The sequence below is a fragment of the Phyllobates terribilis genome, unplaced genomic scaffold (assembly GCF_046119375.1).
Source record: "Phyllobates terribilis strain yellow unplaced genomic scaffold, ASM4611937v1 Scaffold_3__8_contigs__length_932513732, whole genome shotgun sequence".
Classification (NCBI taxonomy): Eukaryota; Metazoa; Chordata; class Amphibia; order Anura; family Dendrobatidae; genus Phyllobates; species Phyllobates terribilis.
In genome coordinates this window covers 324,433,083-324,452,156 of record NW_027362763.1, presented here as the reverse complement: position 1 = coordinate 324,452,156, position 19,074 = coordinate 324,433,083, and the positions used below count along the sequence as shown (strand labels likewise).

The window sequence follows — 19,074 nt, the reverse complement described above, 5'->3', positions numbered from 1 at the left end:
AATGACACCTCTTCCCCTACAGCCAACCCAGTAGATGGAGCCTCAATCAGGAGTGTCCACATTCCATGGCCTACAGATTGGAAATGCTGGAGTTAAGCCTCTTAGCTTTGTCATGTGTAGGAGTAAGCAATCTTTTACGTGACCACAACTGCGGGACCGAGGGCTGGCTGCAGTTCTGAGAGAGGGTGGAGTATGGTGAAACTGACAAACTGCTAGACCGTGAGTGAGATGCAGGCGGGGATGTTACGGTGGATTAAGAAACGTGGTGTGCTCAGTGAAACAAATACAGCAGGCATTTCCGCTTCTGTTACAGTTGAAGGGCTCTCACTCTGCCTGACTGGAGTGAGTATACAACCGTAGGTTCTGTGGTAGGAGACCTGCATGACAATACTTGGCATGGTAACAGAGGAGAAGGAAGAAGCAGCAGATGCGTTTGATGGGGCGGCTGATGGTTGCTTATTGAAAACCAATTTTGAGTTTATTATGTTTGTTTACCCCTTTGTGGAGAACAATATCTGCACTAAATAATTAATTTCACTAGAATATAACTATACAAATGGATGGAGATCAAAACCTCTTCCACTACAACCAATCCAGGAGATAAAGACCTAACCAGGTGTTCCCATTTCCCTAAATTAGGGTCTAACACCACCAAAGTGTCATCAATTTCATCAGAGTAGAAGTAGTTTAATGGAGTAAGAAACCTCTTCTACTACAGCCAAACCCAATATATGGAAACCCAATCAGGATTCTCCACAATTCCAAAAATTAGTGGCAGACACCAGCAATGTGGCATTAATTTCACTACAGTAGAAATTGTAGAATTAGGAACCAAAACCTCTTCCACTACAGCCAACCCTCCAGATAGGGACTCAATCAGGAGTGCACCATCCTCTCCAGACGTGTCAGACTGGTACTCTGTTGTGTAGTTGCACGAGCTGGTGTAAAAAAAGTGTGAAAGGACTCAAAGAAATTGCTTCTGCCACTTACACTTCTGCTGATGCAAATATTTTGGCGTAGACAAATTGACGTGCCGGAGATTGTAAGTGTAGAGCTGTGATGAATTCTGTGTGCCTCATTGCTGGCATGGGGAAAACCTATGTTAAGGTTGTGTAAAAGTGTGTTGCTATATTCCAGCATTCACAGGTCCCTTTCCAGGGCGGGAAGCATCTGGCAAAATTTACTCTTATAACGTGGATCTAACAGAGTGGCAACCCAGTAGTCAGCAATATTTCAAATCATAACTATACGAGGATCATGTTGCAGATGTGCAGAAAGAACGCACTCATATGTCGGACTCTTTCCTGCAGTTCAAGCCCATGCTGTGTTGGTAAAATAGAAAAATAGTCAGCACTCCGTAGCTGTTTGTATTCTTTTAGCGGTGCACGTGGAAAGGTAACATCGCAAAGAGAGAAAAGGTCCTGGCACTCACATGTAGCGAATCAGTCATTTATTCACATCAGCAACAAAACATTTCAACTCTAACAGACCTTTTCTCTCTTTGGCATGCTGTGTTTGTGGCTGGGTAATTCTGATGCTTGCTTCCTCCGTCCCCTCAAGCCAAACACAAACAGAGAAGGGATGATTATTCTCTTCATGTTCTGACTGTTGCTCGCCCATTACATCTTCCTCTTCCATTCATTCTTCGCCTTCACTAACACCTTCACTAACAGTTTTTATGGTATCGCCAACCCCCCTCGATCACAGTGAACCACCCTCCCTTTGCACCCTGAGATGTACCCTAGTGTATGACATTAATAACAGAAGAAAGTATTTTTTTAGTGTGAATGAGGCCTGTATAACATAGGAGATATGTGTCACGGGTGTGTCAGAGGTGACAGTCGCCCTGCAGTTGGTTGCAGGAGATCTCTATTTTTGGCATTACAGACATCTTCTTAGAGGCTGGCTGTCTCTAGGACCCAGCGGTTACCTCCCTCGGGCTAATTAGCTCCCTGGAGGTGCCGGCGATATTCTTTACTACTTGTCAGGCTTTAGCAAGAGCAATACATTGTCCTCTCTGAAGTTTGAGGCCGTGTGCACATTTGTCTGGAGTCGTCTAAAGCTAAGCAATCCCCCCTGTTTGTGTACCCTTGTTGTCTATAGAGTTTAGTGGAGATCGACTAGTTCTCATCTCCTCCTTTCCCTAGCCTTAGCCATTTGCCAGGGAAAGTCAGGGTGGGGTACGCGTGCAGCGATTGGTGAAGAGCCAATATAGGGACGGTAATTGAGGCAGGGTGACATTAGACCAGACTAGAAGGTCTCCTCTTCCCTCTTTCCCTTGAGTCTGGGCTCCCTTTCCCTCTTACCTTTGTGTAGCACCAAGTCTTTCCCACACCTGTCATGACAATATGTTACAAATAATTTCAAACTGAGATGTTCCCTACTGTATCACATTAGTAACAGAAGAAAGTATTTTTTTATTGTGGATGAGGCCTGTGTAACATACGAGATATTCTACTAACTAATAAAAAACTGAGATATCCCGTGCTGTATAAAGTTAGGAATCGAAGAAAGTATTTTTTGACTGTGGATGAGGCCTGTATAACATAGAACATATTCTCCAAGATATTTAAAACTCCGATCTAGCCTGCTGTATCACGTTAGTCACAGTAAAAAATAAATTTTTTCACTCTGCATAAAGCTGAATTTCACCGCCACTAAAATAGTAGGTGACTTTTAGCAGAGTGTATCATTTTTGCCACACAAACAAATCTTTGATGGACTGTGTCTAGTAACAAAAAAAATCAATTTTTTTACTCTGAAAACAGCTGAAGTTCACCGCCACTAACGTAGTAGCTGATGTATAGCAGAGTGCATGACGTTTGCCACACAAAAATATATTTCGTTGACTGTGGATAGCAATATATTTTTTTACTCTGAAAACAGCTGAGGTTTACTGCCACTAAGATAGTAGGTGGCTTTTAGCAGAGCGTATCACGTTTGCGACACAAAAAAAACTTTTGGGGTCTCTGCTTGCCAACAGAAAAAAAATATTTGTTTTACTGTGCATTCTGCTGAAGTTCATCCACCAAAAAAATAACAAACTGGGCTAACACAGATTGGACTATCACATTAGCAAATAAAAAAAAAATGTTTTGTGCTCTGCACTCAGAAGCACTGCACTGACAAGCTCTGCACATAGCTGAATTTCAGCCCCACAAAATCAGAAAGTGGCCTACAAGTGCTTGCTTGCTTTATCACATTAGCAAGTGCAAAAATAGATTGCAGGCATACTGCATGGGGCACAGTACAACCGATGCACTACACTGTTCTATGGCATGGGCCCTGCTCTATCTGTCAGAATCTCATTGCATAAGATAAAAAAAAATGTGCTGCAAGGTTGATTGAACAGGTACACAGCACAGGACTTATGCTCACTATCTGACTTCCAAACAAGTGCCAATCTATCTAGCTAATATCTCTCAGTACACAGGACAGAGAACACTGAGCAGCGTCTGTCTCCTTCAGTAACATGGATAAAATTGCGCTGAGGGACCATGGACATGTGATTTCAGCAGCCAATTGCAGAAGCCCTTGTGTCTGGACAGTGTGTATGCTTCCTGCACTCTGATTGGCTAGCTGAGCTTTCCTCACTTAAAGTTACAGGGAAAAAAAAATTTCAAGTAAGCCGCTGATCTGACCTGTTCTAAGCTATCCCCAGCCCTGCACTCATCTACCACGCCCCCCACTCATCATACACATGCACTATGCTAGCAAAACTGTCAAAAACTCTGTAGTTGCCCCGCAATCATGTTCCAGCATTTATTCGCTGAACGTTGCCGATTTTTCCCTAATTTAAGAAATTTTGCTTGCGACAATTCTTCTGAGGACGAGGCACGCAGCATCACCCCGCTACCGCCGCAGCCGCCACCAACCTCCTGTATCTGGGACCTGATCTGACACCGCCTCCCAAGGTAAAATACCGTCAGTTTGCATTATAAGACGCACCCCCTTTTTCCTCCCAAATTTAGGGCGAAAAAAGTGCATCTTATAAACCGAAAAATACGGTAATAATGAAAATCCTGGTGATTTTAGTTCTGAAGCCAAGAAAGAACATACATTTTGGACATACAGTACAGACCAAAAGTTTGGACACACCTCATTTAAAGATTTTTCTGTATTTTCATGACTATGAAAATTGTACATTCACACTGAAGGCATCAAAACTATGAATTAACACATGTGGAATTATATTCTTAACAAAAAAGTGTGAAACAACTGAAAATATATCTTATATTCTAGGTTCTTCAAAGTAGCCACCTTTTGCTTTGATGACTGCTTTGCACACTCTTGGCATTCTCTTGATGAGCTTCAAGAGGTAGTCACCAGAAATGGACTTCCAACAATCTTGAAGGAGTTCCCAGAGATGCTTAGCACTTGTTGGCCCTTTTGTCTTCACTCTGCGGTCCAGCTAACCCCTAACCATCTCGATTGGGTTCAGGTCTGGTGACTGTGGAGGACAGGTCATCTGGTGAAGCACCGCATCACTCTCCTTCTTGGTCAAATAGCCCTTACACAGCCTGGAGGTGTGTTTGGGGTCATTGTCCTGTTGAAAAATAAATGATAGTCCAACTAAATTCAAACTGGATGGAATAGCATGCCGCTGCAAGATGCTGTGGTAGCCATGCAGGTTCAGTATGCCTTCAATTTTGAATAAATCCCCAACAGTGTCAGCAGCAAAGCACCCCCACACCCTCACACCTCCTCCTCCATGCTTCATGGTGGGAACCAGGCATGTAGAGTCCATCCGTTCACCTTTTCTGCGTCGCACAAAGACACGGTGGTTGGAACCAAAGATCTCAAATTTGGACTCATCAGAACAAAGCATAGATTTCCACTGGTCTAATGTCCATTCCTTGTGTTCTTTAGCCCAAACAAGTCTCTTCTGCTTGTTGCCTGTCCTTATCAGTGGTTTCCTAGCAGCTATTTTACCATGAAGGCCCGCTGCACAAAGTGTCCTCTTAACAGTTGTTGTAGAGATGTGTCTGCTGCTAGAACTATGTGTGGCATTGACCTGGTCTCTAATCTGAGATGCTGTTAACCTGCGATTTCTTAGGCTGGTGACTCGGATAAACGTGTCCTCAGAAGCAGAGGTGACTCTTGGTCTTCCTTTCCTGGGGCGGTCCTCATGTGAGCCAGTTTCTTTGTTGTGCTTGATGGTTTTTGCAACTGCAGTTGGGGACACTATCAAAGTTTTCCCAATTTTTCGCACTGACTGACCTTCATTTCTTACACTGTGTTCCAAATTATTATGCAAATAATATTTTCTCAGATTTTCGAACAAGGGGTCCTATGTGCAAATGTAACATCACCTAGAATAAAGTTTTGAGTTGAAAACTGTTTGATTTCAGTTTGTAATAACCTGCTAATGCTTATAATTTCAAAAATGACAATTTTTTGGTTCTTTATTAAAATGAAAAGGTTGAAAACTCTGCTGTGCACAATAATTTGGAACATGCATTTTGAGTGAGTTTTTCATTTTTTTTAAAATATACTGTTATCATAGGCAGTATGTACAAAAACCTTTCAATTGTACTCTAATAGTTATTTGACTGGAAAATTACAATGACTGCAATTCATATAGGTAATTTGGGAAAATCTGAGAAAATATTATTTGCGTAATAATTTGGAACACAGTGTAAAGTAATGATGGTCACTCATTTTTCTTTACTTAGCTGATTGTTTCTTGCCATAATACAAATTCTAACAGTCTATTCAGTAGGACTATCAGCTGTGTATCCACCAGACTTCTGCACAACACAACTGATGGTCCCAACCCCATTTATAACGCAAGAAATCCCACTTATTAAACCTGACAGGGCACACCTGTGAAGTGAAGACCATTTCCGGTGACTAACTCTTGAATCTCATCAAGAGAATGCCAAGAGTGTGCAAAGCAGTCATCAAAGCAAAAGGTGGCTACTTTGAAGAACCTTGAATATAAGACATATTTTCAGTTGTTTCACGCTTTTTTGTTAAGTATATAATTCCACATGTGTTAATTCATAGTTTTGATGCCTTCAGTGTGAATGTACAATTTTCATAGTCATGAAAATACAGAAAGATCTTTAAATGAGAAGGTGCGTCCAAACTTTTGGTCTGTACTGTACATTCATGACATACATTTTGGATGAACGGAAAAAGGAAAGGAAAGTCTTACCCAAAAAAGAAATAATATGCAAACTATTCCAATGAACTGAAACATAGTCAAGAATTTGAAGAGGGAGAATGATGTAACCAGAGTATTCCGACCTTCCCTGCATAGAAACACAATATTTTTGTTATTTGTAAAAGGTACATTGTCCAAAGTTACTGTAACACAATAATATTTGTAATAAAAAAAATATTTTATAGTCAGCCGTTATTAATTGATACAAAAATTTAATTGGAAAAATTCAGTTAAATTGAATGTGTATATGGAGCTGAACCACAATATCAATATCAAGCATAACCCATGAACAAAACTCCTGTGGTCTATTCCAATCACAAGATGATCTACTGCAATATCATTAGGAAACTTATCACATTGAGTAAATCAGTGGTGGTTCACACTGATCCAAATTCCAGATAAAAAGTATCACAACTGTTTAAGCCAAAATAACCTTTTTAAAGCAGTCAAGTAGGATGCACTTTCAAATGTAGATGTATTTTCCAGATTAATGCAAAACTTACTTGATGAGCAATGGAACACATTCAATATTTGGAATTTTGGAAGTAAATGGAGATGCAACAGATGCTTCTAATTCAGAGAGTGAAATGCCGGCATGAGCCATTTTAAGTGCCTGGAAGTAGTGAATAATATATGAAATATTATGTTTCATGATAAATGATAATTGCTATTATATCCTATACTTTTACCTAACTTCGATGTTTTCAGAATTAAAATCAGCAATATATCTACAGTTAGATTAGTTAGCCATTGTAGTAGAATCAGAGACAAATGGTCTAAATTATACAACTGGCCATAGGAATTCCTATGCGTCTGGGAAGACATATAAGTTACTGGGGCTGGCTTAAAGGGCACATCCACCCCTGAGGAAATTTTTGACAAACCATGCAGCTTTTCAAATCTCACCACTGTGTAATATACACATCTCTTGAATTCTGCTCTTCTGAAAAGAGTCATCACGTGACTGCAAGTATGTGATTCGCAAATGTACTGACTAGAGTTTCAGCCACTTTGTTCAAAAGATTTTATTGATCGATTGAGACATGTGGCTGCAACTCGGCAAATCACATACTTTTCGGTCTTGTGATGACCTCTGGACTGGGCAAGCGGCGCTGAATCGTAGCGATGTGTACATTACATACTGCTAGGATTTGTCAAGCTGCAGGACTTGTGAAAAATTTCCTTAGGAGTGGACATCACCTTTAATAAAACTCTCTTGCCATACTGAGCCCAAAATATAATCACATAGAATAATTGTTAGTATTGTTAACCCCAGATATACTATCTTACATAGCTAATCACTTCCTGCCTTTTATATGCACAGTCTATAATACATTGCAATACAAAAGCAGTAAAAAGCAGAAAAAAATACAAATGTAAAAAGTTGTCTCAGTTAACACAGCATAAATGTGGTATTTGAAAAAAAACGTTTTTATTGTATAAAAGTTAAAAATTTAAAAAATACCCATATGTTGCATTCCCATAATTGTAACAACCTGTGTAATGAATGCTTTCCGTTCTGTGAATCCAATATGCATATATTGTACCTGTTTTGTGTACAATAATTGAAGACCGTATGATTGCGACAGTTTTCAATTTTTATTTATAGTCTTCATTTGTTCAATTGAGGAAAAACAAATTAACTTCTTTGTGTTTTTATTTGGAGATGAGTGTATCATGGACAATTCTAATTCACATGTTCTTGGGTTTTTCATAGGAAATTTGCAAATTTAATGTCCCCTTTTATGCTCTAAGGTCTTTCCAGACCAAAGAGCATAATTAGCGTAATATGTAAAAAAATAACAAAATCCTTATACTCATCTTACCACTCACTTCTATGGCCTCTCCACTACTCACCGTCACCTCTCTGTTCCTCACCACATCTTCTGATCCCCGGGTCTCTAATACCGGCGCTTTTGCTACTTCTGAGGCTTAGGAGGGTTCTGCTCAAGTCATGGTAGTTCACAGAGCATGTTGTTCCTTCGGCACGTATGCACAGTACTCTCCCAGCCTCATATAAGCCAGACATCTGGGAATCTAACACAAGCGGCAGGAAATCAAGGTATATGTGGCGAGCACTAGACAGATAGCAGTGAGTAAGGAGGGGCAAGGCAGGTGAGTGTAAGGATTTTTTAAATTTTCTTACTCTTTTGATGGCCATATATGGTTCATAAAAATGCCAGCCAGGGACTGCTATTTTGCTCATTCCTTGTAAAAACGAATTACACATAATCCACTTTTGACACATACAGGTTTTTTGTAAAATTGGAGTAAAATTTAATTCCACTCAAATTTATTTGCTCATCTCTACTTGTAATGTAATGTTCTGGGTTCAACAAAACATTGAACATCAGCATTTATGTAGAGAGATGTGAGCTCACTACATCGCTAAATTGTGAAAGCAGTCATGGATGAAAATCAACTGTACAGACGTTAACTTTGGTTTTCACAAAGTTTCCTGCTCCAGTTTTTAGAATGGTGATTTGCATGAACTTTAGGGGCCCGATTCATCATAAAATTTCCAATAGTTTTTTTAGAGTGAATACCTCTCAATTTGTGACTTTTTGATTTGCAACAAAATTTGTGCCTTTTTTCTACTTGTCTTTTGTAATTTAGTTAATTTTCTGATTTTTAAGTCAATGTGGATTTTCCAGATGTTTTACATAGGATCATGAACAGCAAATTTTTAAAAAAGTTTAAAAATTTGTAGCAACTCTAGTTCAATCATCCTGTTTAGTGATTTTGTGTACGCAAGTTATTTTGGCTAATTTTTCCATTATTTTGTGAAACGTGACTTTTACTGACAAAAAAATCACAACAGTTAGAGACGAAAAAAAATACAATTTTGGGCTTTGCGTAATAGTCAAGAATGACATGCACTATTTTGATGAATTTGGCACAAAAATAGTCAGCGAAAACCACAAGTAAAAAAAGAATGTCATGTCTCTCCCTTCAGTGCGGGCTCCGGCGATGAGCCCAAACCTTTCCAGGGACATGACATCTGATCTCTGACAGCAGCATTTAACATGGCCATGGCGGAAGGACGTCATAAGTCCTGCCCATCGGCGCCCATGTCACATGACTGCGGGTTGCCGATGGGTTGGCATTATAACCCGGGATCTGCAGGAGACCCCTGGGGTTGTCATTACCGGGATGCTATAAGCTCCGCCCAATGGTCAGCGCTCATAGCAAATGAGCATTTTTAGTACACATAGGTAATCTGTTGAACGCCTTGTCATGTATTCCACAGAGAAAACACCAGGGAGATCACGCAATATCTCACCGTGCCGTCACTGTGTCATGGATTTCATCCAGAATCGTGAGCGATTCTGACTACCCACTGCTTAGGTATCGGCAAGCGACCAGTGAGCATATGGCATCACACCTCTGGATTTCAACACATGGAATCCGTGTTTACACCCTCCATACGGTCACTGTCAGCTTCACGATAGCCCAATTATTAATATTTGCTGCCAACACAGGCCGAGATTGAAATATAATAAAGGCCTGGCTGGACGATAGCATTCTGGTAGCGTATATGGCTTCGGGGGAGGGAACAATTACAGCACAAAAGAAACAGAACTATTAAATTTTATATTTAATCCAAAAGGGAGGCAGTGTTATGAAAAATATACAAAGATTTTACAAAGGGGACAATACAATACAGAATATGCAGTTACACAATATAATAAGGATAAAGGAAGAAACTTACTATACGATAAGTTATCCCACCAACCAGATTTTTAATACAAACATGAGGGGTGGAGTCGAGCCCACATGATGTCAGCACAGGGGGGAGTGTGGGCAAGTCTATCCCTTCGGTATAAAATAGTTTGCTGAGGTTGCAGATTCATTCATTGCCAGAGGGGTATATGGACTATAAGCAACGGATCCTGTTCTATAACAGTCTAATCAAATCGGGGAGCCCCTCCTCCACCAATAATGAATCGTCTCAGCGATCGTATACTAAGTTTCTTCCTTTATCCTTATTATATTGTGTAACTGCATATTCTGGTACCATATTTTCTATCATGATTTCACCTTCATTTTGAGACCACTAGTGATGGGCAAACACTAAAATGCTCAGGTGCTCATTGCTCGGATCGGTCTTCAGAGGGCCTAAAAATTGCTCAAATCGATGGGAGCAGTGCTCAAATGTCATGGGAACAGCATGGGGAAGACCCCTGGAAGCATTTCTGACTCCCAGGTCACTGCTGTGAACAATGTTGTCAGAGGTATTACGCCACTTTTACGGACTCACAATAAAAAATACAAAACGGAAACCAAAATGAATTATCCTGGCAAAAATGTTAAGGAACATCATTTCTAGGGTAATGACTTGTATATAAGGCAAAATAAATAACCAAAAACAAAAATACTCCTCACACCTTCGACTATGTTCACACGTAGTGTTTTTGATGCGTTTTTGCACTTTTGCATTGCTTTCAACCGTGACAAATGCATTCACCAGGAAATGTCATTTTAACAATTTACAACCTTATCTGGCCATATGGTGTGTGAGACATTATCAGACACATCGTGTTTAATTTATAAAGGAAGGACTCTGAAAGTCACAAAACCTACTTTTATAGGGCCATCAGGTGGCCTTAACTATTCTTAAAGGGCCAGCAGTCGGCCCTCACTATTCGTAGAGAGCCATCAGCCGGCTATGCTTTGTTGTTCCCATTACTAAAGAGTGGGTCTCCTATACTGTTATTGCATATGCAGTGAATGGAAGGGCTGCCCAAAATTTGGACGCACCCCAATACTCTTTTGAAAATTTGGAGGCACCCCAATACCCCTTCAAAGAGACTTAGAGGAGGGCCTCCTGAAAATAATGTTTCCATTATGAGGAAGTGGGTCTCCCATAGGGTTGGCCTATGCAGTGAATGTAAGGGCTGCCAAAAATTGGGAGGCACTCCAATGCCCCTTGGAAAAGATGTGGAGGAGGGCCTCATAAAAAAATGTTCCCATTAGAAAGGAGTGGGTCTCCTGTATTTGTAGTGCCCATGCACTAAGTGTATGGACTGTCAAACATTTACCCCTGGGGGGTATACATGAGCATACTGTATAAAAAAAATTTTTACGGGCATCATAAACACCCTTTAAAAAATTATGTGGGTGTTGCATCATGGACCACGGTCACCCTGGTGATATGGTGGTGGAGGATGAGGATGAGGAGAAGGAGGAGGACAAAAGCAAATAGCCAAAATCAGGAAGCATATACCTATGTGTGGGTGTGAAAAGGAGCATGGAAATACACCTCCGAAAAAATCAAATTGGATTTGAGTTTATGTTACGCTGTGGTATTGAGAATTCTGGCCCAATCCAGCCCTTGTTCATTTTTAGAATACACCAAAAATAATGAGGGCAAAAAAACAACTATATAACCCAAAGTTGAAAATTGCCAATACTTTAATGAAAAACATTTAAAAAGTACATACAACAATAATAAAAACAAGGCACACCACAGATGAAAAAGGTTGTAGGGTGCCTGGACCCATAATATGTATAAGCTGACAACTATGTCATTCAAATGGCTAACATAGGCATATAGTTGATAATTAGTACAAAATACGATATTAAATACATCGAGCAACAGAGAAAATATATATACTTGTTACAGAGAATAATAACAATCCATAAATATATAAATTAATAGTTAATAGATAACCTCTGTTGGTCAATCATCCCAGTACAATTACATGTATAAATATCAATGCCCAAAGGGACTATTAAAGAGAATGAGATATAACCATAATTACCAATGAGCTCATGTCAGTGGTCCAGGCACCCACCACGCACCCGACGTGCCTTTAGAGACCTCGAATCCCTTAAAGGAGTGGTTATTAAACCATCCGATAAGGGGGGTAATGTGGTCATTTGGCCAATGGCCATGTATGAAAAGGAGATGTATAGGTTACTGTAATGCACACGCCCGGACTGACTGGCGTGTGCGTGTTTATGTAGTGATTCCACTGTGCCATGATCCGGAGAGTGCCTGAAGGGGCGTAACTAAGTATCTGCCCGATTCGACCAAGGTCGCACGACGGCATACGACGCCAGTGCACCAGGGAGGAACCGAGCAGAGGAACCACGGTCTACTCCAGGTCAGACTCCGGACACGGCTGTTGACCCACACCGGGGAATACAGGAACAGGCAGACTAGAGCACAGGCTGGGTATGGTCCAGTACAGACTGGGAGACAAATTCGAAACCGCAGACGCGGTGGACAGAGCTGAGCAAAGCGAAAACCGCAGACGAGGTGGACAGAGCTGAGCAAAGCGAAAACCGCAGACGCGGTGGACAGAGCTGAGCAAAGCGAAAACCGCAGACGCGGTGGACAGAGCTGAGCAAAGCGAAAACCGCAGACGCGGTGGACAGAGCTGAGCAAAGCGAAAGCCGCAGACGCGGTGGACAGAGCTGAGCAAAGCGAAAACCGCAGACGCGGTGGACAGAGCTGAGCAAAGCGAAAACCGCAGACGCGGTGGACAGAGCTGAGCAAAGCGAAAACCGCAGACGCGGTGGACAGAGCTGAGCAAAGCGAAAACCGCAGACGCGGTGGACAGAGCTGAGCAAAGTGAAAACCGCAGACGCGGTGGACAGAGCTGAGCAAAGCGAAAACCGCAGACGCGGTGGACAGAGCTGAGCAAAGCGAAAACCGCAGACGCGGTGGACATAGCTGAGCAAAGCGAAAACCGCAGACGCGGTGGACAGAGCTGAGCAAAGCGAAAACCGCAGACGCGGTGGACAGAGCTGAGCAAAGCGAAAACCGCAGACGCGGTGGACAGAGCTGAGCAAAGCGAAAACCGCAGACGCGGTGGACAGAGCTGAGCAAAGCGAAAACCGCAGACGCGGTGGACAGAGCTGAGCAAAGCGAAAACCGCAGACGCGGTGGACAGAGCTGAGCAAAGCGAAAACCGCAGACGCGGGGGACAGAGCTGAGCAAAGCGAAAACCGCAGACGCGGTGGACAGAGCTGAGCAAAGCGAAAACCGCAGACGCGGTGGATAGAGCTGAGCAAAGCGAAAACCGCCAACGCGGTGGACAAGGCTTTGTTCACACAGAACAGACTAGAGGGGAAAGGCAGAACCAGATACCCACAGGGTACTTGCAGAGAAGTAGCGAGTGGACCACAAACTCACAAACGGAAGTACAGTGACAACGAGCAGGAGTTAGGTACGAGTACAGACTCTGCAGAAAAAGGAAAGGAACGGACATAGAGAAAAAACAGGTAAAAGATAGGAGAGAGTTCAGACTGGAACTGAGTGTACGGAGGAGACCGACACTACAGCGGGATACAGGAGCGGGTCTGGGAATACGGCCCCCAGAGAGGCGGGACGAACAGGCAAGGAGCGTGTTCAGACTGGCCTGGAAATACAGCCTCCAGGAAGGCGGAACGAACAGGCAAGGAACGAGTACAGACTGCAGGTTAAGGTACACAGATAGGACACAGTACAGACATGGAAACAGATACTGCAAGACAGGTAACATAGACAGGACCTGGCATGTCAGAGACAAAAGCCAACTGACAGGGCAAGATGCTCAGGCATGGGTTAATTGGAGCAGCTGTTTTAAATACCAGGTGACAGACAGCAATAGGCTGAGGACGCACAAGGGGTGTGCCCACAGCAGGTACAAAAAGCAGGAAGTGATCGGGCGCCGCCCTTAAGCAGCAGACACAGAGGCAAACAGACAGCATGGAGGGAAGCCAGAGAGACACTCTGGACTGGAGATCAAGTGCGCGCTCTTGCACAGTGGGAGATGGACCACTATGCAAGGACGCCGCCAGGTATGTTACAGTACCCCCCCCTTACGCCCCCTCTTCTTCAGGCCTGCCAGAATGTTCCGCAGGGAATTCGAGGGCCAATCCTTCACTTCAAGGAGATCACTTCCACTGTCCACTGGAGAAACTGGTCTCATCTGGTTAGCTAGGATGCTACCTCCTATCCAGCCATCCTCAGCAACAGACGAAACGGGTGGAGTACCAAGAACAGCACACAGGGAAGTCTCTCTCCACTTATTATCAGGTAGCACCCCAGAGGGTTCAGGAGACAACTGGAAGTCCTCCGCCGGGTTGGAGGGGTGCAGAGACTCGGAGGTAACCTCTGCTTCAGGGTACATCTTATCAAGCTCACAGGATGAAATGGGCGTGGTATCAGGTACAAGATGTAGAAAAGTCCCTGTTACCTTGTTATCTGGTGGTACCCAGGAGGATTCAGGAAACAACTGGGGGTCCTCCGCCGGGTGGGAATAGTGCAGAGACTCAGGGGTAACCTCTGCTTCGGCGTACACTAGGTCGGACTCGCTAGATGAAGCGGGCGAGGTATCAGGTACCGAGTATAGGAAAATACCTGTCCATTCGCTATCAGGTAGCACCCCGAAGGGTTCAGGAGACAACTGGAGCTCCTCCGCCTGGTTGGAGGGGTCTAGAGACTCGGGGATAACCTCTGCTTCGGAGTACACTAAGTCGGACTCACTGGAAGAAGCGGCCGAGGTAACAGGTACCGAGTATAGGAGAGTCTCAGTCCATTCGCTATCAGGTAGCACCCCGAAGGGTTCAGGAGACAACTGGAGGCCCTCCGCCTGGTCGGAGGGGTGTAGAGACTCGGGGATAACCTCTGCTTCGGAGTACACTAGGTCGGACTCACTGGAAGAAGCGACCGAGGTAACAGGTACCGAGTATAGGAAAGTCTCAGTCCATTCGCTATCAGGTAGCACCCCGAAGGGTTCAGGAGACAACTGGAGGTCCTCCGCCTGGTCGGAGGGGTGTAGAGACTCGGGGATAGCCTCTGCTTTGGAGTACACTAGGTCGGACTCACTGGAAGAAGTGGCCGAGGTATCAGGTACCGAGTATAGGAGAGTCTCTGTCCATTCGCTATCAGGTAGCACCCCAAAGGGTTCAGGAGAAAACTGGAGGTCCTCCGCCTGGTCGGAGGGGTGTAGAGACTCGGGGGTAACCTCTGCTTCGGAGTACACTAGGTCGGACTCACTGGAAGAAGCGGGCAAGGCATCAGATCCAGGATATAGGAAAGTCTCTGTCCATTCGCTACCAGGTAGCACCCCAAAGGGTTCAGGAGACAACTGGACGAAGCGGGCGAGGTATCAGGTGCAGGGTATAGGGAAGTCTCTCTCCAATTGTCCTCAAGTGGTATCCCGGGAGATTCAGGGGGCAACAGGGGGTCCTCCGGTGTGAATTCTGGGTGGGCAACAGTCTATTCGGGCAGGAGAACTGGTGCACTACCTACGCACATTACCCGTTGGGGCTTCTCCGGGATACAGGGAGATGAAGCTTCAGTAGGGACTTTAAGGTTGGGGTCAGGAGGTCTCAGGGAGGACAGACCCTGGCGTGACAGCTTGCCTCTACGTCTAGCACGTCTGGACTGCCTCTTGAGGTTGGGAGAAGTATTCCGGAGAGTGTAGTCACCCTGTGAGGATTCTGGGTGGGCAGTAGTCTCATTGGGCTGGAGGACTATTGCGCTACCCACACACATTACCCATCGGGGCTGCTCCGGGATACTGGGAAGTGAAGCTTCAGCAGGAGCCTCCGGGTTAGGATCATCGAAGACCATTAGAAAGGCCACCAGGAAGGCCATTATGTCTAGGACGATAGGATCCTGTGCGTCCCATAGGGGAATGATCCAATTCAAGGCATCACCCGCTAGGTAAGACATCATGAATCCCACCTTAACCCGATCTGTGGGAAAACAGAGGGTAGAACTTGAAGTGTAGCATGCATTGCTCCACAAATGCACGACTCTGTCTTGGATCCCCATAGTAACGTGGCGGATCCGCAGGAACGAGAGCTGATAGATCCATCTGGACGGGTGCGTAATTCGCCTGGAACTCAGCTAGAGAAAAAAATAAATAAATAAATTTTATTTATTTTTAATGCACGTATTCGCTGGAAAAAGTCTCAGAGAGCGAAGGCCGTGGGGCTCAACGGGAACCATGGCCTGAGCATGCTGTAATGCACACGCCCGGACTGACTGGCGTGTGCGTGTTTATGTAGTGATTCCACTGTGCCATGAACCGGAGAGTGCCTGAAGGGGCGTAACTAAGTATCTGCCCGATCCAACCAAGGTCGCACGACGGCATACGACGCCAGTGCACCAGGGAGGAACCGAGCAGAGGAACCAGGGTCTACTCCAGGTCAGACTCCGGACACGGCTGTTGACCCACACCGGGGAATACAGGAACAGGCAGACTAGAGCACAGGCTGGGTACGGTCCAGTACAGACTGGGAGACAAATTCGAAACTGCAGACGCGGTGGACAGAGCTGAGCAAAGTGAAAACCGCAGACGTGGTGGACAGAGCTGAGCAAAGCGAAAACCGCAGACGCGGTGGACAGAGCTGAGCAAAGCGAAAACCGCAGACGCGGTGGACAGAGCTGAGCAAAGCGAAAACCGCAGACGCGGTGGACAGAGCTGAGCAAAGCGAAAACCGCAGACGCGGTGGACAGAGCTGAGCAAAGCGAAAACCGCAGACGCGGTGGACAGAACTGAGCAAAGCGAAAACCGCAGACGCGGTGGACAGAGCTGAGCAAAGCGAAAACCGCAGACGCGGTGGACAGAGCTGAGCAAAGCGAAAACCGCAGACGCGGTGGACAGAGCTGAGCAAAGAGAAAACCGCAGACGCGGTGGACAGAGCTGAGCAAAGCGAAAACCGCAGACGCGGTGGACAGAGCTGAGCAAAGCAAAAACCGCAGACGCGGTGGACAGAGCTGAGCAAAGCGAAAACCGCAGACGCGGTGGACAGAGCTGAGCAAAGCGAAAACCGCAGACGCGGTGGACAGAGCTGAGCAAAGCGAAAACCGCAGACGCGGTGGACAGAGCTGAGCAAAGCGAAAACCGCAGACGCGGTGGACAGAGCTGAGCAAAGCGAAAACCGCAGACGCGGTGGACAGAGCTGAGCAAAGCGAAAACCGCAGACGCGGTGGACAGAGCTGAGCAAAGCGAAAACCGCAGACGCGGGGGACAGAGCTGAGCAAAGCGAAAACCGCAGACGCGGTGGACAGAGCTGAGCAAAGCGAAAACCGCAGACGCGGTGGACAGAGCTGAGCAAAGCGAAAACCGCAGACGCGGTGAATAGAGCTGAGCAAAGCGAAAACTGCAGACGCGGTGGATAAAGCTGAGCAAAGCGAAAACCGCCAACGCGGTGGACAAGGCTTTGTTCACACAGAACAGACTAGAGGGGAAAGGCAGAACCAGATACCCACAGGGTACTTGCAGAGAAGTAGCGAGTGGACCACAAACTCACAAATGGAAGTACAGTGACAACGAGCAGGAGTTAGGTACGAGTACAGACTCTGCAGAAAAAGGAAAGGAACGGACATAGAGAAAAAACAGGTAAAAGATAGGAGAGAGTTCAGACTGGAACTGAGTGTACGGAGGAGACCGACACTACAGCGGGATACAGGAGCGGGTCTGGGAATACTGCCCCCAGAGAGGCGGGACGAACAGGCAAGGAGCGTGTTCAGACTGGCCTGGAAATACAGCCTCCAGGAAGGCGGAACGAACAGGCAAGGAACGAGTACAGACTGCAGGTTAAGGTACACAGATAGGACACAGTACAGACATGGAAACAGATACTGCAAGACAGGTAACATAGACAGGACCTGGCATGTCAGAGACAAATGCCAACTGACAGGGCAAGATGCTCAGGCATGGGTTAATTGGAGCAGCTGTTTTAAATACCAGGTGACAGACAGCAATAGGCTGAGGACGCACAAGGGGTGTGCCCACAGCAGGTACAAAAAGCAGGAAGTGATCGGGTGCCGCCCTTAAGCAGCAGACACAGAGGCAAACAGACAGCATGGAGGGAAGCCAGAGAGACACTCTGAACTGGAGATCATGTGCGCGCTCTTGCACAGTGGGAGATGGACCACTATGCAAGGACGCCGCCAGGTATGTTACAGTTACTCAGAAATGATGATTGCTATCATAGATTGACATTTAACCCATTGTCTAAATTTAGGAGTGAACTACACATATTGTTATCAGATGCAGTGGACAAAGGGATTCTGACTACGAAACAAATGGAAGGCCTTTGGATTGATGAACCGACAGTAGCAGGAATCTACCTCCTCCCGAAAATTCATAAGGATCCCCTAACACCTCCAGGTAGGCCGATTGTATCAGGGATAAACAGCATTTGTGATCCTCTATGCAAAAAAATAGATTATTATTTACGACCTATGGTTGAGACACTTTCGTCTTACCTTAAGGATACTAATGATGTATTGAGGAAATTAGACGGTCTTCAACTTGAGCCAAACATGTGGTTGGTCACATGTGACGTGGAGTCACTGTATACATCTATCCGACACAGAGATGGCATAGAGGCTGTGCGTTTTTTCTTGAGTTTCAGTAATCTTGATGGAGATTTGGGCTCATGTCTCCTGACTGCTTTGAATTTTTTCTTAACGCATAACTTCTTCATGTTTCGGGATGCTCTCTACCTGCAGCGCCAGGGCACAGCTATGGGGGGCGTCTTGTGCGCCCTCGTATGCTAATTTGTTCCTGGGACTGTGGGAGAGAAGCATTTTTCAGACTTGCCCTCCTACCTTGGCGAATCGGGTGATATCATGGTGGCGTTACATCGATGATGTGCTCCTAATTTGGCAGGGTTCACAGGATGAACTCTGTTCTTTTTTCAATGATCTTAATAACAATGACCTAAATGTCAAGTTAACTTATAAAAGCAGCAGGGAATGCATTGAATTTCTAGATATCTTGATACAGGTGGATGGTGATGGGAATATCGAGACGGACCTGTTCCGGAAGAGTACTTCTGCCAACACCCTCCTCCATGCTTCATCACAGCACCCGAAACATCTGATCAATAACATACAGTTGGACAATTCCTTAGAGCAAGAAGGATATGCTCCAATACTCGTCTTTTTG

General features: G+C 44.9%; 1 protein-coding gene across 4 annotated transcripts in view; it reads right to left on the bottom strand.

Annotated features, from left to right (window-relative positions):
• LOC141259324 (probable cation-transporting ATPase 13A5) overlaps positions 1 to 19,074 on the bottom strand; it is a 749,831-nt gene that overhangs the window by 147,555 nt on the left and 583,202 nt on the right. For all 4 annotated transcript variants that reach the window (XM_073675084.1, XM_073675083.1, XM_073675085.1 and 1 more), the window contains 2 exons: positions 6,673 to 6,782; positions 6,161 to 6,257 (listed from right to left, as the gene is read on the bottom strand). In XM_073675084.1, the coding sequence (XP_073531185.1) occupies positions 6,161 to 6,257; positions 6,673 to 6,782 (207 nt within the window). The remainder of the gene's footprint in view (positions 1 to 6,160; positions 6,258 to 6,672; positions 6,783 to 19,074) is intronic.